The 27639-nt window shown below is 42.4% G+C and overlaps 1 protein-coding gene across 1 annotated transcript in view; it reads left to right on the top strand.

Annotated features, from left to right (window-relative positions):
• Window positions 1–27639, top strand: part of LOC126267542 (hemicentin-2) — a 1749994-nt gene that overhangs the window by 851639 nt on the left and 870716 nt on the right. Inside the window, exon 6 of the mRNA XM_049972846.1 lies at window positions 20999–21150. Within this exon, the coding sequence (XP_049828803.1) occupies window positions 20999–21150 (152 nt within the window). The remainder of the gene's footprint in view (window positions 1–20998; window positions 21151–27639) is intronic.

Raw genomic sequence — 27639 nt, 5'->3', positions numbered from 1 at the left:
TAACAATCGGGTGTGGCGGTCGAAGACTTCCAGCATAAGAAGTCACCTTCATTCTACCATCGGCCTCGTCAAAGTGGGCGGAGGAGCGGACTGAGGTTTAGGGCACTCTCTTTTCATTGGGGTGGGAAACGGCCCCTAAAGACTGAAGAATCAGAAATCGTCAACGGCATGAGACTGCAGAAGGCATGGAAACCACTTTATTAAAGACACATCAAATGTTTCCGTGGGACATGTGGTCTGTAACTGAAAAAGTGCCATGATGATCTCTCCATTGGCAAAAGATTACGGAATAGTCCCCCATTTGAATCTCCACGAGGGACTGTCAAGGGGGAGGTGGCCATGAGAAAAAGATTGAATAATCAACGAAAGAATAACGTTCTACGAGTGACGGCGTGGAATTTCAGAAGCCTGTATGTAGTAGTGAAACCAGAAAATCTGAAAAGGGAAAGACTAAGTCTGAATCTAGATATAGCATGGGTCAATGAAGTGAAACTGATAGAAGACAAGGATTCTTGGACAAGTCAATATAGGCTAATATCAACAGCAGCACAAAATGGGATAACGGAAATAGAATTCGTTAACATTAGAATGTTAGCGCAAAGAGTGTGTTACACTGAGCAGTTCAGTGACAGGGTTGTTATAGTGACAATCGACAGCAAATTAACATCGACAACGATAGTTCAGGTATACATGCCCACGTCGCAAGCTGAAGATGAAGAGATAGAGAAAGTATATGAGGATATTGAAAAGATTATAAGTACATAAAGGGAGATGAAAATCTAATAGTCGTGGGGGACTAGAATGCAGTTGTGGGAGAAGGAGTAGAAGAAAAGATTACAGGAGAACATGAGATGGGTAAAGGAATGAGATAGAAGGGAGTTCTATAATAAATTTCAGCTAGTAATAGCGAATACCCTGTTCAACAATCACAGGATGTGGAGTAAAAGACTGGCTGATGTGGGAAGATTTCAGTTAGATTATATCATGGTCAGACAGATTACGAAATCAGATACTGGATTGTAAGACGTACCCAGAAGCAGATATAGACTCTGAGCACAATGTAGTAGAGATGAGGAGTAGGCTGAAGTTAAAAAACCTAGTCAGGGAGAATCAATACGCAAAGAAGTGGGATACATAAGTGCTAAAGAATGACGAGATACGCTTGAAGTTCTCTAAGGCTATAGGTACTGCAATAAGGAATATCTCAGTAGGCAGTACAGTGGGACGTCTCTAAAAAAGTCACACAAGCTGGGAAAAATTAGGTTGAAAAAAGGTAACTGCGAAGAGGTCATTGGTAAGTGAAGGAATACTTCAGTTGATTGATGAAAGGAGGAACAACAAAAATATTCAGAGAGGCTTAGGAATCCAGAAATACTAGTCGCCCAGGAATGATGTAAATAGGAAGTTCATTGAAACTAAGGCGAAACGTCAGCATGAAAAATGAGAGGAATTCGAAAAATGACTGGTTGTCAAAAGGCAGCATCTAGAAAAGTCAAAACAGCATTCAGTGAACTTAATAGCAACGACAGTAACATTATGATTGCAATGGGAATTCCGCTGTTTAGTACAGAGGGGAGAGTGCATAGGTGGAAAGAGTACACTGAAGGCCCCTATGAAGGGGGGACTTGTCAGATACGACACAAGAAGAAACAAGAATCGATATAGAGACGTGAGGAATCCAGTATTAGAATCACTATTTAAAAGAGCTTTGCAAAACTTGGTTCAAATAAAGAAGAAGGTATAAATAATATTCCATCACAATTACTAAAATCATTGTGGGAATTGGCAACAAAACGACTATTCAAGATGACGTGTAGGATGTAAGAGTCTGGTGATATACCATCTGACTTTCAGAAAAATACTATCCACACAATTCCCAAGGCTCTGGGAGGTAACATGTGCGAGAATTATCGTACAATCGAGAAGATTCGTTTGGACGTTCCACAATACAAAGACGCGAGCGACCACTGAAGTACTGGTACATATTAAAATATATAACTAAAAAATAAAAATTAAGAAAATGCCCATACACAACAGCTTTCATTTTCATGGCTCCCCTTAGTGTTAACTCCCCATTTTCTTCCTTTCTACCCCCCCCCCCCCCTTCAGTAACAGTTGTTTAGGGATAGGCTTACATAGGCGCCAGCGCCATAAGAAGAGCAGAAAGTATGATCTGCAGGATTCCCAAGACTCCGAGACGTGACATGTGCGAGAATTATACCACTGTTAGCTTAACAGTTCATGCAAGCAAGTTGTTGACAGTAAAAATATACAGGAGAATGGGAAAGAAAATTTAAGATTCGCTAGATGACGACCACTTTGAGTTTAGGAAAGATCAAGGCACGAGACAACCAATTCTGACGTTGCAGTTGTTAATAAAAGCAAGACCGAAGAAAAATCAAGACATGTTTATAGGATTTGTCGACGTGGAATAGGCACAAAATGATTCAAGATAAAAATTCTGAGAAAAATCGGGGTAAGCTATAGCGAGAGAAGTGTAGTATACAATATGTACAAAAGCCACGAGTGAATAATAAGAGTTGACGATCCTGAACGAAGCGCTCGGATTAAAAAGGGTGTAAGCCAGGGTTGTAGTCTTTCGCCCCTACTGTTCAATCTGTACATCGAATAAGCAATGATGGCAATAAAAGAAAGATTCAGGAGTCGAATTACAATTCAAGGTGAAAAGATGTCGTTGATACGATTCGTTGAAGACATAGCTATCCTGAGTGAAAGTGTAGAAGAATTACATGTTGTGCTGAATGAATACAGATTATGGGTTGTAAGTAAATCGAAGAAAGACGAAAGTAGTGAGATGTAGCAGAAATGAGAACAGCAAGAAACTTAACATCCGGATTGATGATCACGCAGTAGATGAAGTTAAAATATTCAGCTACCTAGGCAGCAAAATAACCAGTAACCCACAGAGCAACGAGGACATCAAAAGAAACCTTGCACTCGCAAAAAGTTCATTCATGGTCAAGAGAAGTCTACTAATATCAAACATAGGCCTTAATCTGAGAAAGATATTTGTGAGAATGGACGTCTGGAGCACAGCACTGCATGGTAGTGAAACATGGACTGTGGGAAAACGGAAATGGAAGAGAATCGAAGCATTTGAAATGTGGTGCTAGATGCAAATTTTTAAAATTAGGTTTACTGATAAGGTAAAGAATGAGAATGTTCTGCGCACAATTGGAAAGGAAATCAATATGTGGAGAAAACTGACAAGGAGGAGGGACAGGATGATAGGACATGTGTTAAGACACCAGGGAATGACCTCCGATATTCAAATGGCCCTTTGGCGTTACAGGAATATGATTACACTCGGCGGGAAGCGACATCTGGCTGGTACATACACATCGCTTAATTTCAATCAGTCATTCAACCATGTCGATCACATCTTTCTGAAGATGGTCATCCAGCAGATGAGTTTTCTGGCTCAGACACTAGCAGTGTTAATACACCTGTAGCGCAGCGCGAAATCAAGAATGCTGTACAATGGCCGCCTCAGCGCGCCTCTAGTGATTGACGGCTCCATTCGACAGAGTTGTCCACTTTCCACGCTATTGTATGCTTTGGCTTTTCAACCTCTATTCCAAGCACTTTGCCAGTGCCTGGTGGGCCTGTCATTACACAGATCCCACTTCTGCTGACGATGTAGTCCCTTATCAATGAAGTAGATGCCTGAGCGGCTCTGACACGGTTGGTGACATATGGTAAGGTATTGGGCAAATATCTTAACGTGAGCATGTCTGCTCATTGGTGAGGGCCTACCTGATGGATGTGTCGCTCCTGTTAGTGTCACCACCACCGCCTGCTGCTTGGACATTCATTTTACGAAACTAGATGTCTCCTTCAGACTATCAGAGCTAATCACTGGTTTAGATTCCTCGACACGATGTAGCGTGTGCGATACATAAAACCCTACCGTACCTCTCGTATTCCTCAGATCACACCAGTCTTCCTAGTCCCGATTACCTTCGCTTGTCGTAGATTGGTAGTGATGGGATACTTTGTCTTTACCATGATTTTACTAAAAGTTCAATATGTCTCACTTGGCCTCCCACAGGTGCATGTGGGTTTGACTTATTCCATATGCCGGACAGAGTTAGAGAAGTTTTTGTTAGCCCTCAGCTGAAACTCCGGTGTTGTTGCTCGACGAGCCTCACAGGCCTGCTTTTACACGAATATACGCCAGTATCCACGTCAGTCCCAGTCATATTATCAGACTCTACATCCCCCTTTTATCACTTCTGGCATTTCTTTCTGAAATTATATCGTCCACGTCGTACCACTTCTTATCCAGGCAAAGACTGTACACGACGCATTACAAATGCATCAGCCCATCAATGTCACCTAACACTAGCTTCCCCAGATTATAAAGCGTCAGTTATGGAAAGTGGTGCATGCTGACTTTCCGACACCAGCTTTCAGTCTGCCTGCTGTATTATCACCAATGGCTAACAGATCAGCACTGCTTCCGCCCAATGCGTTAACTGTGGTGTGGACAATACAGAAGCCCACCGATTTTCATGTGGGCCATCGTGTGCAGTCTTGAGGGCTTGCACATTGTATCTTGGATATCCTTGTCCAACAGACACCTGCTCAGATAGCAGTCCAGACGCATTTACTTACAGACGTCAGTCATTACCCCGCAACGATAACTAACAGTCTGAACTGTATATGCTGTCATACTACTCGCTACCTTTCAGGGCCCAATGATAAATGGAAACTGCGTTATTGAACATACCTGACTTAACTACACTTCGCACACGTATGTCACCCCAGGTACAAGTAGCCTTCTTCAAATTTCCGGTGGGATACCTGTCATGACTCGTCTTCCAGCAGGAACATCCAAGCCACGAGCGAACTACAAACGAAATCCCCATAAAAATTTCGAGAAGACTCGTTTGGACGTTCCACCATCCGAATTCGTGAGCGACCACTGAAGTACTGGTACATATTAAAATATGTAACTAAATAAACAAAAATAAAAACAAAAAATTAAAAAGTTAAAAATTAAGAAAATCCCCATACACAACTCGTTTGGTTTTCATGGCTCCCCTGTGTGTTCTGTCCCCCTTTGCTTTCTTTCCTACCCCCCTTCAGTAACAGTTGTTTAGGGGTAGGCTTAGATAAGCGCCAACACCATAAGAACAGCAGAAACTATTATCTGCTCAATTCCCAAGATTCCAAGACGTGACATGTGCGAGAATTATCGCACTATTAGCTTAACAGTTCATGCATACAAGTTCCTGAAAACAATAATATACAAGGGAATGGAGAAGAAAATTGAGGATTTGATAGACGCCGATCAGTTTGCCTTTAGAAGTGGTAAAGACAGAAGAGAGGCTGTTCTAACGTTGTGTTTGATAAGGGAAGCAATACTAGAGAAAAAGATTCGTTCATAGGATTTATCGACCTTGTTCCAACTGTTCGAAAAATAGCGGTAAGCGTAATATACAAGATGTTCAAGAGCCAAGAGAGAACAATAAGAGAAGAGCAAGAACTAAGAACAGATATGTAGCCTTTCGCCGCTACTGTTCTAGTTAAACGAGTAAGATTCGCTGATGCCATTGCTATCCTCACTTATGGTTTGCGAACAGCAATGATAAAATTCGCTGCCGACATTGCTATCGTCACTGAAGGTTAAGGAGACTTAGAACATATGCTGAATGGGATGAATTGTCCAATGAGTACAGAATATAGTTTGAGAGTAGATCGGATAAAGACGAAATTAACGGGAAGTAGCCAAAATGAGGACATCGAAGACGAAAGTAATGAGAAGTAGTAGAAAAGATAACAGCAACACCCTTAAGATCATGATTAATGGTAACAAAGTAGATAAAGTTAAGAAATTTTGCTACCTAGTCAGCAAAATAAAATAAAGGATGGAGCAAGGAGGACATGAAAAGCTTACTAGCACCGCAGAAAAGGGTATTCCTTGCTAAGAGAAGTCTACTTGCATCAAGCATGGACATAATTTGAGGAAGACATTTCTGAGAATGTAGGTTTGGTGCGCAGCATTGAATGGTAGTGGAACATGGACTGTGGGCAAACCTGAACAGAAGAGAAACGAAGCATCTAAGATGTGGTGTGACAGACGAATGCTGAAAATTATGTGGACTGATGAGGTATGGAATGAGTAGTTTCTTCATAGAATCGGGAAGGAATGCAATATTTGGAAAACACTGACAAGAAGAAGAGACAGGATGACAGAACATCTGTTAAGACATCAGGGAACAACATTCATGGTACTAGAGGGAGTTTTGAGAGTAAAAACTGTAGAGGATGACAGAGTTTGAAATACATCAAGCAAATAATTGAGGGCATAGGTTTGCAAGTGCAGCTCTCAGATGAAGAGATTGACATGGGAAAGGAATTCATGGAAGGCCACATCAAACCAGTGACAAGACTGATGGCACACAAAAATGTGCTACTTTAATCGACACATACTATAAACCTAAACATACTCTACGTATTTATTTCTGTATACATGTATTTTCCACATCTCCTCCTGAACACTGCACAGATTCCCATTTGGTATACGTGCTACTTACTCCAAGGAAAGAAGTAGTGTAGGGATGAAAACCAGCAACAGCCTGTAGGGACTGGGGTGATAACTTGAAGAGAGAAAGAGTTGGATGATATGTGTGCTGATAGGGGGGAGGAGGAGATATACAGAGAAGGGGACAGGGAAATGTACAGAGAAAAGGAACAGGAGAAAATCAACAAACAGGCATAAGAGTAGGAGATGTAGAGAGAAATAGGAGGAGTAGGAAAGTGGTGGAAGGGATGGGCAGAAAGAGGGGTGGAGGAGATTGAAAGCAGGAATAGGGATGAGGAAATGGGCAGGGATAGGACGCAGGAAGGCATGGTCAGGGAGTGGGCAGTGGAGGCGATGGACAGAGAGAGGTGAAAGAAGAAAATAGAAGAGAAAAGGAAGAGGAATAGACAGACAGAAAGGGGGGGGGGGGTTAACGGGAGGACTGGAAGGAGATGAATATTAAAGAGAGGGTGGTGCAGGAGAACGCCGAAGAGAGAGAGGCGAGGAGGGTTTAGAGGCGAAAAGAATGGGCTGAGGGGGATGGAAGAGATGGCTAAGGGGGAAGAGTAGTTTTGACAGATGGAGGAGCAGCAGGTGGACAGAGGAAGGACAGACAAGGTGAACAAAGAGAGAGGGAAGAAGGCGATCAATTTAGAGAGCTGAGAGCAGATTTACAGAGGAAGTGAAACTCCAAATGGACAGATAGAGGGGCAGAAGCAGATGGACAAGATGTGTGGGTTGATGGAAGTAGACAGGGACAGGGATGAATAAGATAGTGAGGGAGGAGCGAGGAAGTGAACAAGGAGGAGAGGTAAATAGGAGATGGATCAGTACAACACTGGAATACACTCGTACCTGGGAAACGCCACATACACATCTGCATCAGTCTTCTGACAGATCTGGTGGGGCTCTCCATAAATTCCTCCCCTGTGCTATCCTTTTAATCTCAGAGTAGCGATTGCAACATACATCGTAATTTATGTGCTGGGTGTATTCCAATATCTGCTTTCCTCTATAGTTTTTGCATTCTACAGCTCCCTCTAGTGCCATAGAAGTTATTCCCTGATGTCTTAGCAGATATACTATAATCTTGTCCCTTTTCTTGTCAGTGTTTTCCAGATGTTTCTTTGATCGCCGATTCTCTAGAGTACCTCCACTTTCCTTCTCATCAGTCTAACTAATTTTCAACAATCTTTGGTAGCGCACACCTCCGAGGTTCTATTCTCTTCCGTTGTAGCCTACACACAATCGATGTCTGACCGTTACTCAGATTAAAGCCTGGGTTTGATACTAATAGACTAATCTAGGCCAGGAATGCACTTTTTGCCGGTGCTAGTCTACTTTTTATGTCCTCCTTGCACCATATGCCACGTGTTATTTTGGTGCCTATGTAGTTAAAGTCGTGTACTTCATATACTGCGTGGTCACTAATTCTAATGTTAAGTTTATCGGTATTCTCATTTCTGCTACTTCTCATTACTTTCATCTTCCTTTCACTCCATATACTATGCTTCTTAGTCTGTTCATTTCATTCATCGTATCCTGTAGTTCTTCTTCACTTTCATCGAGAGTAGCAATGTCATCTACAATTCCTGTCACTGATATTCCTTCAGCTAGAATTTTAATCCCACTCTTTTTATTTTCATTTATTTCCATCATCACTTCTTCGATATATAGATTGACTAGCAGGGGCAAAAACTATGTCAGTGCCTTAGACCCTTTTTTAATCAGAGACCTTCGTTGTTTTTCTTCCGCTCGTATGGTTCCCTCCTTGTTCTTGTACATATTGTAGAATTATCACTATCAGATTCAGAACTGGCTATGTCATGCCTTTATGTTTCCTAAAGCCAAGTTGATCGACAGTAACACATCCTCAAGTTTATTTTCCATTCTTCAGTATATTGTTTTTGTCAGCAACTTGGATGCAAGAGATAACTTTACAATTATTCTGGTACTTAACGGGTATTACTATTTTCGGAATTGCGTGGTCATTGTTTTCTAGGAAGTTTGATGGCATGTCGTCAAGTGACATATATTCTACAAACCTATGTGAATAGTCGTTTTGTTCCAACATCCCCAATGATTTTAGAAATACTCATGGAGTGTTACCTGCCCTTTCTGTCTCATAACATCTTACTTCTGCCACAGCTCTTCTAAAGTTTTATTCTGATAATGGATCCCCTATATCTTTCCTGCCGATTCCTATTTCTTCTTCTATCACTTCATCAAATATGTCTCGCCTCTCGTAGAGGCCTTCCGTGTATTCTTTCCACCAATCGCCTCTTTCCTCTGCATTTTACAGTGGAATTGCTATTGCACTCTTACCGTTACCATCTTTGCTTTGAACATAAACAACCCCGTCGGAGGAACACCCACAACAGAAAATTATACCACAGGTTGAAATTACCGCTACAGCTGTAAAGCTCTTTTATTTAGAACACAACCGGTTTCGGGCTCTAATACACCCATAATCAGATCTTTCACTGAAAACAGGAAGTGACAGAGATTATAATAGTTTTTACACGCAGTAATATACATAAAAGTAAAAAAAAAAGTTTCGTATAACATTTTTGAAACCACTGGCCGGGCTAGGTGCTGTAAAACCTAAGTCAATGACAAAGTGATACCGGACAGTACTACAGACGATTGCCTGTGGAAAGAAATATCCAATGAATACCAGGACACTTGCACTTCGTGCTGTGACCCCCAGCAACGCAGTGGACGGGTACAAGGCGCGGTGTGTTCTCAGCGAGCACAGAGCATGGAGTAGCATATGCAAAGGGGACGGAAACTGATAAACCAGAGTGCCAACAGTACTTCCGTCTGTTGACGGGAAGAAGAACGCTCAGCCACTAGCCATGGCCGTTCACAATTTGAATTAGTCATTTACATTTGAAGTGAAAAGAAACCATTACATAGAAAGTTAGCCGTGCGGTCTTGGACGCCTTGCAACAGTTCGCGCGGCCCCCCCCCCCCCCCCCCCCCAGTCGGAAGCTCGATTCCTCCCTCGGGGAAGTGTGTGTGTTAGGAACTTACGACAAATTTCCTAATTTTCCATAGAATGTTACAAAAATAATGGTTCAAGTGGCTCTGAGCCCTGTGGGACTTAATTTCAGAGGTCATCAGTCCCCTAGAACTTAGAACTACTTAAACCTAACTAACCTAAGGACATCACACACATCCATGCAGGTTCGAACCTGCGACCGTAGGAGTCGCACGGTTCCGGACTGCGCGCCTAGAACCGCGAGACAACCGCGGCCGGCGAAAAAATAATGCTTATTGACGAAACTTTGCAATTCCTTAGCCCATAGGTAATCTGGGGCAGTAACAGAGTTAATAGTTGGCCTTAAAGGAGCCTGTGGCTTACGGAGCTTCATAACACCCCTGAAAGTGCGCGTTCTGGGATTCATCGGTATCAAAGTTTTTCTAAGAAATGGGGTAAATATCGCTTCTGTTTCTTTAAGTGCCTTCTTAGTTTTCACAACAAACTTAGCTGTGGGCTTAAATGAGTATGTTTTTAAAATAGGGCTCGAGAGGAAGTCCTGTGCTTTCTGTACGTAATCGGTCTCGTATGAAACTATTGATGTGCAGACTTTGTCCGCCCGAACAAATACGGCTTGGAGTTTCGGAAGCTTCGTGTTAATGTCGCGCAAAACGGATTGGTCTCGCGTGTGGACATACTTCTTGCTGGGATTCAACTATTTCTGCTTTAGATGATTGATTCTGCAAGTTGAACTGCAGTTACTTTATTCACTTTCTGAGAGACGCAGTTGTTTGTGGGGTTATCAGATATAACCACCTCCAGGGCAACGATAGTATGGACCACCAGTGAAACATGTTTTAAATTGACTTTTAATGTGCCCCTTTAGTGCTTTTGCTACTAGCTATAAATTAGTGCAATGGTTTTGACAGTGTGGACTGTAAGGTTCTGCTACCTTCTGCTTTTTTCACTAGCGAGCTGTTTTTAAATAGGAGTGGCACATCGATGTGTTCTTTTATTTGGTGACTGTGGCGTGCCGGCCGCGGTGGTCTCGCGGTTCTAGGCTCGCAGTCCGGAACCGTGCGACTGCTACGGTCACAGGTTCGAATCCTGCCTCAGGCATGGATGTGTGTGATGTCCTTAGTTTAGATAGGTTTAAGTAGTTCTAAGTTCTAGGGGACTTATGACCACAGCAGTTGAGTCCCATAGTGCTCAGAGCTATTTTATTTTGACTGTGGCGTGTTGTTCAACGTCGCAGTATATATCCCCAATAAATTACAAACTGGCATGCCACTCGTGGAAAGGAAAAATGTTCATTCTATTTTGCGGCTCATACGTAAATTTTATGTTGTCGTCTTCCACTCAGCTTTACTACAGTTCTCTAGTGCCTGTTCAGTGGGTTCGTTTTCCACTGTATTGCACTTTGAACGTTTATCATGTCACTTTCTATGTTATGGTTTCTTTTCAGTTTAAATGTAAGCCACTAATTCAAATTGTGAATGGTCGTGGATAGTGGCTCCGCGTTCATCTTCCTGTCAACAGATGCCAGTACTGTTGCCACTCTGGTGTGCCAGTTTGCTTGCCTCTTCGCGTACGCTACTCCGTGCTCTGCGCTCGCTGGTACTACACCGCATCCTGTACTCATTCACCGCAGCGCTCGGGGTCACAGCACTATGTGTAAGTGTCCTAGTATTCACTGCCCATTTCTTCACCCAGGCAATCGTCTGTAGTACTGTCTGGAGCCGCTTTGTCATTGACTTAGGTTTTACTGCACCTAGCTCTACCGATGGTTTCAAAAATGTAATATCGTGCTTTTTGTTTGCTTTCTTATGTGTATTACCGCGTGTAAGAACCATTATTACCTCCGTCTTTTGCTATTTTGAGTATAACGCCTGAAGATGGGCGCGTAAGAGCCCGAAACCGGTCGTGATCCAACTAAAGGGACTGATACGCTCAGCTGAACTCACAGGACAGGACCGGTAGTTTAAGTTGTGGAAAGGCGCCAAAAGAAGCGGTTGTCAGTTACACTCGAACATGCAACCTTTTATTTGATCAAACATTACAAGAAATTGTTTTTAAAGAAACAACACAGCTTTCGTTTTGGAACTTAATTAGCGGCGCGTGCGCGTAACCATCAAGTTGCGGTTGATTGTTGATGATGCAGAACGCGATGATCGAACGGACGTTCACACGCTCGCTACAAGACACTGGCACTTAAATAATCTCTTTTGTGGTAAATACTATTACTGATTCACATTAGATCATTCTTGGAGACCGAACACGGGGCGGATGATTGATACTGTATGGTACGACACTCAACGAGAGGATACACAAATACGTTATCAGCAGCACTGCTCATTTTTAAATTACTTATTGACGCACTTTCCTCTGAATCATTTGCTTATGTTATCACTTTATTGTAATAGCACTTGTAGCATCACTTCAACTTCCATACTAACAATACCTCTTACATGCAGAGCTACACACACCACAACGTAAGTTCCGTGTCCCGCGCTCGACTCTACAAACGCGGCTGCCCGCAAAAATACTCAGCAACTAAGCCAGCGATATGACAATATGCTTACAAAGGTCTTACCTGAAACAGTTCTTTAAATTAGGATTAAGCCTAAAGAATCTAACGCCTTAAGGGCAAAAAAACCTCGATTTCAAAAATCGGCTAGAGACCATACAAGTACAACCAACAAGAAGAAGTAAAAAAAAAGGCAGTACACCACGGGGCACTCGGAAGTTCCAAGGAATTCAAACATGAACGCTAGCTTAGGTGAGACAGGCAGTCGGCCCAACGATTCTCGATCCGACAGCAACCCGACCGACAGACAGTCAAGGACCAAGCGGCCGGATAACGTATCTTTCATGTCCGGGATCGGTGAGCCACGGACCTCATATCAATGGGAGCAGCGCCTCACACACCGACCCCGCGTAGGCGCCGCCAGGCCCTGGCCAGACACGCGCCACGGAGAATTCCTCGCTGCTCCACGACAACCGACCAACTGCCCAGGCACGGAAACGGTGAAAGGAGCAATACGTCGGCCGATGAGACCACCAACCGAACGACCAACCAACGGCCGTCCCGCTCCAATCTCCCTCCTTCAGACAGTTCATGTGTGTCGCCAGCGGTCGGCGAGCACTGGCTGTCAGCGCTTCAGCGGCGCTCCGTCCCCGACTTCATTGCTGCTGTACTGCACTGCTGGTCCGTCCCGACCTGTCTGCCAGACACACGACGACTCGTAAATGCTATCGGTCGCTACAGAGATGCTACGACAGTGCACTTATCGGTACGCGCTGCTGCTGCCGTTTACGGGCAAGTAAGGCAGGAAGTTGGTGACGCCAGTAAATGGAATAAGAAAACGAGGCGGCAGTAACGTAATAGAAGATGATAAACAATAAATGGCATGAACCCGATCAGTGCACGGCTCGGTTACCTTCAACTTTTTTTCTTCACATTTTTCATGCAACCATTTGGCCTAACTCTACTCTTACATCCTATTTGTTACGTTCCTAACATAACTGTGTTTCTGTGTTCCTGAATTTCATTGAATTTCTCTCTATCATCTTCATAGGTGCCTTTCTTGTACCTTTTCATCTCTTTTCAGAGATGTCCATTTCTCTTCAACCGAACTGCCTATTGAGCTGTTCATTATCACAGTACCCATAGCCTCAAAAAACATCAAGAATGTCTCTTCATTATTTGGTATTTTCGTATCCCATTTCTTTGTACACTGAGTCTTCCTGATTAGTCTCTTAAATTTCAGATTCTCTTCACCATTACCAAATTGTGATCTGAGTCTATCCCTGCCCTAGGGATCGTCTTGCAGTCCAGTTTCGGAATCTCTGCCTGGCCATTATGTAATCTAACCGAAATGTTTCCGTATCTGCTGACCTTTCCCAAGTATAAGTCCCCCTCTTGTGAATCTTGAACAGACTATTTTCTATTGCTGATTTTTACTGCAGGACTCAGTCTATTTCCTCTCTCGTTTTTACTATCAAGCCCATATTCTCCCGCGACTCTTTCTTTTACTCCCTCCCCTACAACAGCATTCCAGTTTCGTTGACTATTATATTTTTATCTCCCTTTACACACTGGGTTACCCTTTCTATATCCTCATATAATTTCTCTGTCTCTTCATCTTCTGATTACAGAGTCGGTATTATAACTAAATTATTGTTCTCGGACACTGAACTGTTCACAGTAACTCTCTGTCCTTCGTATTCATAATGTATCTTATTGCCGGAATAACATTTTTTGGTGCTGTTGATATTACCCTGCACTCGTCTGACCAAAAATCTGTGTCTGCTTCCCATTTCACTTCACTAATCTCCACTATATTTAGAATGAACATTAGCATTGCCCTTTGCAGACTTTCTAGATTCTCTACCACACTTAAACTTCTGCCATTTTACACACCGACTCTTAGACATGCTACCCGTTCGTTGGTAATTCAGTCTATCTCTTATGGCCACCTATCCCACCTCCCCCTTGGCTGACGCATGTGGGAGATCCAAATAGCGGACTTGCCTGGAATCTTTTTCCAACGGAGAGAACATCATGATACTTTTTTTCAGTTACAGGTCACCAGTCCTGTAGGTACACGTTTTTTGAGTTATCAGTCTTGTAACTGGATCGAAGGGGCCTACCACGTGCTACCGTCTTCATCTGAGACTAGCACTTGCAACCTAAGTCGTTTTTTATTTGCTTATTGTGGTCCGGTCTCTGTCTTCCCTTGCAGTTTTTACTCTCTATAGCTACCTCTAAAACACTACTGGCCATTAAAATTGCTACACGAAGAACAAATGCAGATAATAAAAGGGTATTCATGGGACAAATATATTTTACTACATGACATGTGATTACATTTTCTCGCAATTTGCGTGCATAGATACTTAGAAATCAGTACTCCGAACAACCACCTCTGGCCATAATAGCGACCTTGATACCCATGGGAATTGAGTCAAACAGAGTGTGGATGGCGTGTACAGGTACAGCTGGCCATGCAGCTTCAAAACGATACCACAGTTCATCAAGAGTAGTGACTGGCGTATTATGACGAGCCAGTTGCTCGGCCACCATTGGCCAGACGTTGTCAGTTGGTGAGAGATATGGATGATGTGCTGGCCAGGGCAGCAGTCGAACATTTTCTGTGTCCAGAAAGGCCCGTGCAGTACCTGCAACATGCGGTCGTGCATTATCCTTCTGAAATGTAGGGTTTATCAGGGATTGAATGATGGGTAGAGCCACAGGATGTAACACATCTGAAATGTAACGTCCACTCTTCAAAGTGCCGTCAGCGCAAACAAGAGGTGACCGAGACGTGTAACCAATGGCACCCCATATCATCACGCCGGGTGATACACCAGTATGGTGATTGCGAATACACGCTTCCAATGTGCGTTCACCGCGATGTCGCCAAACTCGAACCATCATGATGCTGTAAGCACAACCTGGATTCACCCGAAAAAAAGTCGTTTTGACATTCGTGCACCCAGGTTCGTCGTTGAGTACACCATCGTAGGCGCTCCTGTCTGTGGTGCAGCGTAAAGGGTAACCGCAGCTATGCTCTCCGCGGTGATAGCCCATGCTGCTGCAAACTTGGTCGAACTGTTCGTGCAGATGGTTGTTGTGTTGGAAAAATCCCCATCTCTTGACTCAGGGATTGAGAAGTGGCTGCAAGATCCGTTACAGCCATGCGGATAAGATGCCTGTCATCTCGACTGCTAGTGATACGAGGCCGTTGGTATCCAGCACGGCGTTCCGTATTATCCTCCTGAACCCACCGATTCCATATTCTGCTAACAGTAATTGGATCTCGACCAACGCGAGCAGCAATGTCGCTATACGATAAACCGCAATCGCGATAAGCTACATTCCGACCTTTATCAAAGTCGGAAACGTGATGGTATGCATTTCTCCTCCATACACGAAGCATCACACCAACGTTTCAAGAGGGAACGCCGGTTAACTGCTGTTTGTGTATGAGAAATCGGTTAGAAACTTTCCTCATGTCACCACGTTGTAGGTGTCGCCGGACCGGAGCCAACCTTGTGTGAATGATCTGGAAAGCTAATGATTTGCAAATCACAGCATCTTCTTCATGTCGGTTAAAATTCGCGTTTGTAGCACGTCATCTTCGTGGTGTAGCAATTTTAATGGCCAGTAGTGTACAATGGCAGTTATTCCCTGACGTCTTAACATGTGCCCTATTCATCCTGTCTCTTGCCAGTGTTTACAATATACACCTTTCCTCGCTTATTCTGCAGTGAACCGCAGTGGTCCACTTCATTTTCAATTCATTTTCAAAAATCTTTTTTAGCACCATATCTCAAATGCTTCTAATCTCCTGTGTTGCGGCTTTTTCACACTCCATCTACATTATGTATCTATAATGCAGAGGTTTTTATTGCTGTCGGCATTCTCATGCATTGATATTTGCTCTTTATTCCGCCTTTCGAGGCACTTTCCCACACCAATGGCAAGAAGTTTTCTGAACGTCTCTCCACGCCCTCTTTGGCAGACCACTGACAGAACGAGTGTGATTTCTTATGCCGGGAGTCATCGGCCACCGTAGGTAATGATTTTTATTCAATATTTAAGAAGTTCAAAGTTTCCAACCAGGGACTGAGGTCTTTTGCTGCAAGTCAAAGACGCTATATCTAGATGACAGGTAACTAGCTGGTCTGATATAAAAGAATTTTCCATGTTTTTCTTTCGGGTCTTCAGGATCAAATATGTACAAACCATAAACTAAAAGAATTATCTTTATTGTAAAATATATTTCTCACATTTCTTCGTAAGATAATATTAATCAATTGATAATACACATTTGAATAACTTATTTCACTTTTGAGTACTTTATATAATTTTTTTCATTTTCAAGTCCTCTACAAAGATCATTCTAATAACTCAGTATTATGTTTGACCATGTTAGTTATGGAAATCAATAAGACATATTTCCATATGTGTCAGATGGTTTTAGGTAGTAACATTGCCAACATTATTTATTCTATTGATGCATAATGAATTTATAGAACACTGTACTGAATAACGATTTGCATATGCTATTGCCATTTCACAAAATACAGATACTATGCAGGTATGGGAAACCTAGTAGCAGTTGAAAGAGATCATGCAAGAACACATCACTAACGTACAAATGAAATTTTATTTTTTTCTCGTGGCAGCGTTGATATTTAGGGTGCTCTACGTTTGCGTTTATATAGCTTTTTCATCGTTACGTTAGGTGTCAAGCCCCCAGGACAGACAATTAATAGAGAAAGACAGCCATTGCAGCGAACAGTCTGGGCATCGAACCGCACACTGTGCAATAGCCGACGCTCATTATTTCTTCATGATCCACTGGAGCCATAAACAACACGTCCGCTGCGGGAGGCACGGCCCTGTTGTAAATTGTTCGTTAATATAGAAATATGGCAGCTGCGTGTGTGGCCGCTCAGATAAATTGGCAACACTGCCGGCAGAGCGACCGCGCTTGCGCAGTGCCACGCAGCAATCGCGTAGTCGCCCAACATGGCCGCGATGGATCTGTGGCACACTTAAAATGCATTCCACATTCATTACTGTAATCTGGACGGCTACACCTGTTCATTATCAGTCATTATCAAAATACACGCTGACCCGAAAATATAAGCATTACGCGCAGCTGTTGCTGCCTGTTGTCCCAAGCTGTTGTAACTGAATCCCAATCAAACGAGGAGTGCCAGAAATATAGGGGGTCGGATTCGAGTCGCTGTTAGTCAATACTGTGGTTTATGCGCAGCCAGCGTTCTGCTGTTGCCATCGAGATATAGCTAATAGTAGTTTTTAATGCTATATATAAATTTTTACTATTCACACTATTTTTCGGAAATTATTCTGCTTCGATCTGTTCCGAACCCAGCTGATAGTTTTATTTTACGATTATTATTTGTCTTTGTTCTCTTTTAGTCACGTTATTCTACGGCCCAGACGAATTAATCATGTAGCAGTGCCTGTTTCTATTCCATACACGTTTTTCCTTTAAATTACGAATGATACTACGCCCATTATTCCTCATATCACTCTATTCACCACCACTGTATATCTGCTGCCACTTTAACATGTAGTCCGCAGCATACATTGCACCACCAGATTTAAGACACTACAAATCCCACCTTGTTTATTTCGGCCATTTCTAGCAAAGCTACTACTATAGCTGTGAGAAAATTAACTTTTCTCCTCCATTTCTTTCTACAGTGTGATTACATATTTATTCTGTGTGGCCACGGTATGCAAAATCTGTTCTGACAGATATAGATTTGTATTAAGGCCTCTTTGGTTAGCAGACTTAACAAACGATTTTAAATACATTCCCTTTCAACAATAGCAACGATAGTGGCTGCAACTGGAGAAATCTACTGACATAAGCGACTTTGACAAAGAAAGATAGAGCAGACTATTATGACCCGGTGCTTGGAAAAGACCTTCTCGGAAATGAAAGCTGGTCGACTGTTCGCGTGCTACTGTGGTGATTCTTGCTTATATTTTTTGAACAATAAGTCTACATTCAACTGTAACATTTCTTAATAACAACTGTTTTTATGTCGTGAACTGAAACTGGACCGGTTACTTATCTTTAACTCTCTCTGTCTGTGTTGTATTGATGAACAATGCAAGTGTTGTAGTTACAGAAACGGTGTCTTACGAAGTAAGTAACCAAAACTGAAACTATATACCTTTATTTTAACTAACTGTAACAAAATAATTAGAAAAGATATCTGGAAACTACATAAGCGGTCCTGTAGAATATGTGATGTGGAATGCAGCTCTACAATTTGTGACGTCACAATATGTGACTTGAAAATACAATACACAAGCTGACAGGGTTTTAAAAAAATGCTATGAACTTTGAAGGAATATATTACAAAAACCTTTCTCAGAATAAAATTCAGTCGTCATTCACAAATAAATTTTTCATGTGCTTTACCTATTCCGAGAAATTAATTTGTCATTTTCACACGCCTACAGAATTAGGGACAGTACAGATCTTCAGAACTCAGCTATACATTTATGTGACTATAAGAATCATATTACAAAATAGTACTTAGTACTGGTTTAGGAGATGTCAATATCTTCATCATCAAGCATAATGCCATAATTTTTCCAGAAATGTACACATTGTTTGATTATGTCTAAGGATTTTTTATATCCGTAATTCTGTAGGTTTCTGAAGATAACACTTTGATTATTTGAAGTTGGTAAAGCGCAATTAAATTATATTTGCAGCTGACGAGAGAATATCATTCTGAAAAAAATGTATACCACAGTTTATGAAAATTTAAACCAGAAATAAAATAATTACCAACGTATTCCTCGACATTTCCCTGACATTCGACATACTTAAACTAAATAAATAAATTTCCAAACACCGTAACAAGTACGCACATGTAACACTGCTCAGTGAAAATAGGGCTTCTGCGTGTGAAATGAAATCTGAACTGAACTTTGCTTAAACTGACCCGATCATAAATTTTGGAAAGAAAGACCTAACTCTCAAAGACCTTGTTACCTCATGACTGAACTGTAACTGGCCACAACAATTTTTATGTGGCTTACCTTTGGCAACAAAAACTCCGTCCTGCTCGAAGCGACGAACATAACATATGCAGTGTAGCAGCAAACAAGCTAAAAAAAAAGAAAAAACCTTGTGCAAGATTATACAAGAATGTGCAGATATTTTAAGCAAATCATGGTTCATCTTAAGCAACTCGATTCCACTCAGTGCAGTGCGACAAAACACACAATCAAGAAAATTACATTTTTTCATAAAGAAATGGCTCCCAGATCTGAATATCCTAAAGGCTGAAAGTGATTTCTTCTTCAAAGATACTGTATTCCGAAAACTGAAGGTCCCTCCTAAACAATTACAATGACCCTCACAAAAATATTCTTTGTAACAAAAATTTTTCTACTATGAAATTAATTACTGAGATTGGTAAAGGAGTAGTAAAACTTGTGCTTAAACTGACACACAATAATTTTAGCGCAACGCAATCGCTACAAAAGAATGGCCATGACTAACATTAACCTATACGTTTCACAAATCACTTACCTCACAAAGAATCTTCGTTTCTCGAACTACTGCAATACAGCGAGCGCCACTACTGTCAGCTAAGTAAAAGATCCAAACTACGGAAGGCACTAACTACTAATAGGCATAGTTAGCAAATGAAAGATTTTAATAGAGAACAAACAATGTATTTACCTCAATAGCGTTCAAATGTGATAAGATATATAGCAGTTCATGACATCCAGTCTTACAAATTTCAAAACTCCGTCATTTCTCTCCGCACATCCACCACTGCTGGCGGCTCACCTCCAACTGCGGAACGCTACGCGCTGTTCACATCCATCTGCTCAACACCACAATGGCGAGTATTACAACAATGCCAACCAGCCACAGACTGCACACAGCACAGCCAGTGGTCTTCATACAGAGCGGTACGTGGCGTTACCAATAAAAAAAACCTAAACAGCCTACTTACAACCTTCCTCAACCTATCTAATTCCTCCTTTGCGCGTTGTAACTGCACCCGAATGGCACAGATCTTACGCTTCTGCTCCTCTGTCAACTTATTTCTTCTACAGATCCTGCATTCCCAGGAGAGGATCTCGCTAGAATACCCACTGGATTCCCCACTGCATTCCCCCCAATGAAAGTACTTTGAACAAATCCCATACCTTAACCCACTACTCACAAAACACTAAACGAAAATTTTACTGAAGTAGTTCACTACAAACAATAAGAAACGTCAGCTGAAAACTGAAGCACGAAATTTACTAAACGACTTCAACGCAGAGAAGTCTCTAAAAGAAAAACATAGCGAGTGAACGTTTCCAAAAGTTTATTAAATGGTTATTCCGCCACAAACAGCACGAAACACCGCTGAAAACTATTAAATTTAATAATTGTATAATAGTGCAAAAATAAGTTTGTCAGTACTTAGCTTTATATCCGCTACAGCCGCACTGCCCGCCGAAAAATTTAAACACACTACTGAGGGGTGAGATCGAGACGAAGGACGTAAGTAGACTCACGAATAACAGACCACTCGAGTCAATAACACTGGAAGAAAGACTGAGATTGATGAAAATCCACTAATAAGTTACTTTTACAGCTAATATTAACACAAATAAACTTTAAAACAAGCAACTTAGAACTAAAACTTTATAAAATATTGACGAGCAATTTCAACAGCAGTCCAGCACACGTGACGTCTGACCGGAGAGCGGCTTTTACCACACTTGACTTTATTTATGAATAATTGGAGTCAGTTCTAAGCAAGCACGATTGTGCCAGTAGCTTACTGCCACAAAATGGCGCTAGTATCGTTCGTGCCATATGGCTTTGACGGAAAGCAGGAGGCGCGGCGGACCGCTTGACCTCACACTGACACTTGTTCATTTTGGTTTGCAGTGAAGCCGCAAGGAGTCCGCCTGACGTCCCAGGAGATGCTGCTGTCGGCCGGCAAGCCGTACACCATGGAGTGCGAGACCTGGGGGTCGGTGCCGCCTGCCAGGGTCACGTGGATGCTGGACGGCGAGCAGCTGCGCAGCCCGCAGATGCAGGTACCGACACCGCCGGCGCGTCCAAGTGCTCGCGTTGCATGCATTTCCATAATGGCAGGATAAGGCACATGTTCAAGTATTGTGCGCGGGTGTAGAAGGCGTCGTGAGGAACAAAAAACGATTGCAACATCTGTCTGATAATGCCTTCAAGAGACGTTTCGCACCGTCGAGGACATCCCACTGACAGCAAACGTGAGCTTGTGCACTTTCAGATTGGAAATGGACAAAGCATACTTTAAACGCAGTGGGTAACATTAATCAAATCCTATAGGTAGTAGGGTGATGAATTTCGAAGTTCAAACATTTGGGTAGGTCATTAGACAGTCATTTCCCATACCTTGTATCGAAACCCATTCCACTCACTCAGGCACAAAGACCGTAACTCCACACGAAATACAGGCTTTAAAGACAAAAAGTATCGTTGAAATACGCTTTAAACTTCGCGGTGGGAACCAAAAATTTTTATACGCGTCAACTACAGGTTCTCTGTGATTTATCAACAAACTCGTACACAGGCTAAAAGCACCTTACCGCGCTGGTGTGACATGGAGCCTACCGCTGCATCATACTGCATAGGACCTCACGCCACACTCGCCAGAACTAATGTGTCTTCCAATAAGCTACCCTTCGTTTGTCACCAGGAGGCCGTGATTGGAGCCGGAACTTCGTGTTTTTCCTAAGCAACTTACAAACTGATCCAAAAACTACGTTGGTAGCAGTCGGTAACTAGGTACAGACACTTACCTTCACAGAAAACCTACGGTAAATAATTCGTGAAATAACTAAATAGTGAAGTTGCAGCTGTAGTTGGTAACTTTCGACGTCGTTAGATTCCACATCTAAGCCTCACAGAAGGTATCGTTATTTGCCAAAGAACCGACCCAGTTGCAGTCGTTGTCCCCTGTAAAGACCACACAAAATGACGTAACCGTATGACATTTTGCAGGCATTGATTCCTGTCCTCAGCTTGTTACTCAAGACAGACTGTACACAGTCGATGACATATATGTATACAATAATAAATCCTAAAGATAGACAGACGTTGACTGTGGGTATTGTATCACAGACACAGTCTGACTGTTCAGAGATATCACTAAACACACCCAGAGATGTAAACAACCATGCATGAGCAGCTCCTATTAGACGGAGGGTGTCCTACAGCCGATCGGTTCCAGTCCTACCACCGGGAAGGAGGTACAGGATTGTCTGGAGTTCAACCATGCCTAGATGATAATACCGCGGTTCGATCGCGTCCGCGTTGTTATTTTGTGCCAAGAACAGCTCTCAACAAGGGAAGTATCCAGGTGTCTCGGAGTCAACCAAAGCGATGTTGTTCTGACATGGAAGAGAGGCAGGAACTGCCGATGACATGCCTCGCTCAGGCCGCCCAAAGGCTACTACTGCTGTGGGTGACCACTACCTACGGATTATAGCTCGAAGGAATTGAGACAGCAACGCCACCGTGTTGAATAATGCTTCTCGTGAAGCCACAGGACGTCGTGTTACGAGTCAAACTGTGCGCAATAGGTTACATGATGCGCAACTTCACTCCCGACGTCCATTGGGAGGTCCATCTTTGCAACCACGACACCATCCAGCGCAGTACAGATGTGTCCAACAACATGCCGAGTGGACCGCACATGATTGGCACCACATCCTCTTCACCGATGAGTGTCGTATCTGCCTTCAAACAGACAATATTCGGAGACGTGTTTTGAGGCAACCCGGTCGGGCTGAACGCCTTAGAAACGCTGTCCAACGAGTGCAGCAATGTGGAGATTCCCTGCTCTTTTGGGGTGGCGTTATGTGGGGCCGACCTACGCCGTTGGTTGTCATGGAAGGTGTCGTAACGGCTGTACGATACGTGAATGCCAACCTCCGACCGATACTGAAACCGTACCGTCGGCATATTGGAGAGGCCCCCTCGTGCACATCTTGTAACTTCCTTCAGGATAACTACATCGCTCGACTAGAGTGACCAGCATGTTCTCCAGACTTGAGGAGAACGTCCGTAAAGTTTGGAAGGTAGGAGACGAGATACTGGCAGAAGTATAGCTGAAGAGACCGGGCGTAAATCGTGCTTCGGTAGCTCAGATGGTAGAGCACTTGCACACGAAAGGCAAAGGTCCCGAGTTCGAGTCTTGGTCGGGCACACAGTTTTAATCTACCAGGAAGTTTCATATCGGCACACACTCCGCTGCAGAGTGAAAATCTCCTTCTATGCCTGGGATAGATTGAAAAGGGCTTTTTATGGACGACGTGACCCACCAACCACACTAAGGGATCTACGTCAAATCGCCGTTGAGGAGTGGGACAATCTGGATCAACAGTGCCTTGATGAACTTGTGGATAGTATGCCACGACGAATACATGCATGCATCAATTAAAGAGGACCTGTTACTGGGTATGAGAGGTACACGAGGAAAGGCTTACACGTGAAGAGTATCTGGAATGTTTGAAATACCTAAACCATGTATAATACTCTTGCGACTTCCTATCTTTACAAATATACTGCTGTACTAGGACGGCCTAAGCACTCCTGCGATGAGTTAATAGAAAGCGAAAGATAGTGGTACGATATTCTGACTGTGGAACGCATGGGGGAATTTGGGCTAAACATATGGACTGGTATCAAGGAAAAAGTAGTGTGGAGCTAACGCACTCCTACGATCCATATGTTTTCTGGAGAAGATGAGGAAGTGATGAGATGTATTCCAACTAAAAGTACTTAATGTGTTTTAATACGAGAAAAAATTGTTGTAATCCGTCCGTAGCACCGTTTGGGTGAGATTTTGTTATGAAGAACGTCAGTTCCACAGTCTTCCAAACTGTTAACTCGTCGGTGAACATACTGACAATATTTAAACCTTAGAGGAGCAATTGACGACCAGAAGTATGTCTTGAAAAGGTAGTATCAAGAATACTCTGAGCAGCTTCCCTTGAATTTGCACAGTGTCCCTTGCTACCCAAAAAATTAAATTCCTGTGAGGTGACCTCTGGCATTCCTTTACTCATCATAATATTGGAGCTCGTGATCATGCGATTAACGTTGATGCCTCTCGACCACGGGGTCGTTTGGTGCCCGGCCGGATCCGGGATTTTCGCCGCCTGGGAGTGTATGTATGTGTGTGTGTGTGTGTGTGTGTGTGTGTGTCTGTGTGTGTGTGTGTGTGTGTGTGTGTGGTCTGTTCTCATCTTCATTCCATCATCATCATCAGCCTTCCTGAGGTATGTGCTCAGAAGATTCTATCTGTCATACCTTGTTCTTTGCATAAATTTTCTCTATAAACTTTCTCTCAGTTGCGCTGTGAGGTTATTAGTGTTTACAGATAGGGTCACAGCGCTACTGCTGAGGTAACAGGGACTGCAAATGCAGATCTATTTCACTTATTATCTCGACTGTGAATATGTTAACATTCTCGTAGTTCACCAGGTTTTTAAGTAGTAAGAACAAAGTATGACTTGCCGATAACGCTTCTTATTGAGTACTGAATGCAATCATAATATCTAAAGTAAATGTAAAACCTTTGTACTGTGGTTTCTTCAAATGTCTACGCAGATTCCTTTGCGTATTAGCATAACTTTTGTCCCAGCAGTTGGATGCGATAAGGCCACTGGTTCGCTCACTTTAATCGTACAACAATGGTTTCAACATTTCCATATTCTTGCTACATTAAAAAAGTCAGAATACAATAGTTCCACTAAACTATTTTTATTGTATGCATATGGTTTTAGTCAGTCTTATACCTTTATGTTCAAGTTGCTTTGTATAGGTGCTTCGACATCTTCAAAAAAACATTGTAGCTTCCACTATTTAGTTATCTTCGATATAATTTAAATCTAATTTAGATGCATTAATAGGGAGCTTACATAGAGCACCCATTTTGATCCAAAATCTGCTCATGATGTATAGAGACTTTGATATATCTACATCAGTTTCTGTCACTTCTCGCTTTACTATTTCTTCCCTTCCTGAGATAACCAATCACCGAAGTCTATTTCTACTCGTGTTCAAACTTTGGAACCGTCATTTGCTTGAATTGTATTATGTGGATCATTGTTAAGTATAACTATTTATGTGTGGGAGAAATTTGAGACGGTTCGTTCAGTTCGTCTCACTACCTATTTATAACGGAACAGTTTGTACGTATTACGTCTGATTTTTGCTCCTCGATTGTATAAACACAGACGATTTATTCGTTTGCAATTACCTACGGACAAAATTTAGTATACAGTCTGCAGTTCATTTTAACAACATCGCCCCACAGACTATGCCTGGATCAAAGTGATTAACCGTTGAGCATCGAAGGAATTGGATGTTCTCATATAATCGCTTCGCGCAAGGGCAATACGGTTCAGAGTAGCAGCAGCTATGCGGTCCCATACAGACAGCGTTCGTAGGTTTCCAGTTAACGAGCGGTATTGAGTTCGGTGGACAATACCATAATAGCCTTGTCACTTTTGTAATCAATTTCGAATTTAGCTTCGGACGTTCCGTAAAAGAACTACCGCGAATCGAGAAACAAAACATGTAAGAAGAAATGTTAACAGCTAGGGTACAGTCCGACTACTAATCAGCAGCAGAGGTGGCAAATCCTATGACAGCTGTGCACAGGACAGAATGTATGACCAATCTCTCGCTGTGATTGTTCCTATGGCAGCTGTCGTGTAAACATCTAGCTGTCCGTCATTTTCTTATTTTGATCCAAGTGCACAGGGCGATTCCTGGATGACCTTAGAAACTTTCAGGATGAAGGAGAAGGGCATATGTATTAACTGGAAGTAAGGAGCGCTGGTCCGGAAACGATCGAGAAGAAAGTTATGTGCGAAAATCGTCCTGACATCTCCGGAATTGGAATCCACGTACTGGTACTGTTGGTGGTGAGAGTGTATGGTAGGCACTGTATGGTAGTATGAACCAGAACAGAATAAAAATATAGCCATGGGCTCTAAACTGCATACAATAAGAGCTATGAGCATCTTCGATACTGTGGAACACATATCTTCAACCAAAGAAGTGTCCTAACCACCTCGGAAAGTTTCCTACCAACAGTCTTAGCAACAACATTACCGGTACGTATTTTCCAATTGTCAGAGGTATCAGAACGATTGCCGCTTGCAAATTTCGACTTAGTCGTTTCCGGACCAGAGCCCTTACCTAAAACTGAAACCTTTATCATGCTCCATCATCCATGAATATTTGGAATATTATCACGAAATCATAATGCATTCTTATATTTGGTGAGAGATCACGTAAAACTCCCTCATTGTGTGTTCCATATTTTTCCTGTTGTAAAGATGTTTCAGAGAGACAGCACTTGTTGTAGTCGGTAGGATGTACACTCTGAACGCCTCCTTTACGCACATAAATGTTCGCTATGGTCATTTTTCTCTATGTGGTTTCATTTCTTTGGTTTGGACCATGGTTGATTTGAGATATCTTCTCTCTTTATTTATTTGTGATGATTTAATTTTTCACACTTGATTTCGCTGGTGTACCATAAGAGCTGACACCAGTGGAGGTAATTCATCTTAGATACTCACTCGCCCAAATAATTAATCAATTTCTTTTTACACATACTGGTATATAAACAATCCAGTTTCAATTAAGTATAATGCAATAAGTGTGACACATTCGTGAAAATGAAGAAAAACTTCTCTCATTTCATTTCTGCAATGGCCTACATCTTGACAAAGAGGTAGCCACACTCTAGCGGTCTCTAGCAACCAGTTCAAAGAATGCGTCGTCTGTCATTGCGGGGGTCTTTCTCAAATGTAAAACATCATACACCGGTGTCATGAATTCCTCAACTCTATATGAAAAAAAAGAAACGTATACAGGATGGTCCATTGATAGTGACCGGGCCAAATATCTCACAAAATAAGCACCAAACGAAAAAACTACAAAGAACGAAACTCGTCTAGCTTGAAGGGGGAAACCAGATGGCGCTATGGTTGGACCGATAGAAGGCGCTGCCATAGGTCAAAGGAACCTCAAGTGCGTTTTTTAAATAGGAACCCCCATTTTTATTACATATTCCTATATTACGTAAGGAATATGAATATTTTAGTTGGACCACCTTTTTCGCTTTGTGGCAATTGGCGCTGTAATCGTCACAAATATATTGCTCACAATTTTAGACGAACGGTTGGTAACAGGTAAGTTTTTTTAAATTAAAATACTGAACGTCGGTACGTTTGAACATTTTACTTCGGTTGTTCCAATGTGATACATGACCTTTTTGAACTTTTCTGAGAACGCATGCTGCTACAGCGTGATTACCTGTAAATACCACATTATTGCAGTAAATGCTCAAAATGATGTCCGTCAACCTCAATGGACTTGGCATTACTTGTAACGACATACCTCTCAACAGCGAGTAGTTCGCCTTCCGTGACGTTCGCACATGCATTGACAGTGTGCTGACGCATGTTGTCAGGCGTTGTCGGTGGATCACGATAGCAAATATCCTTCAACTTTCCCCACAA

The sequence above is a fragment of the Schistocerca gregaria genome, chromosome 4, assembly GCF_023897955.1.
Source record: "Schistocerca gregaria isolate iqSchGreg1 chromosome 4, iqSchGreg1.2, whole genome shotgun sequence".
Classification (NCBI taxonomy): domain Eukaryota; kingdom Metazoa; phylum Arthropoda; class Insecta; order Orthoptera; family Acrididae; genus Schistocerca; species Schistocerca gregaria.
Note: the sequence above shows the minus strand (reverse complement) of the source record. Positions and strands in the feature narration are given on the sequence as shown.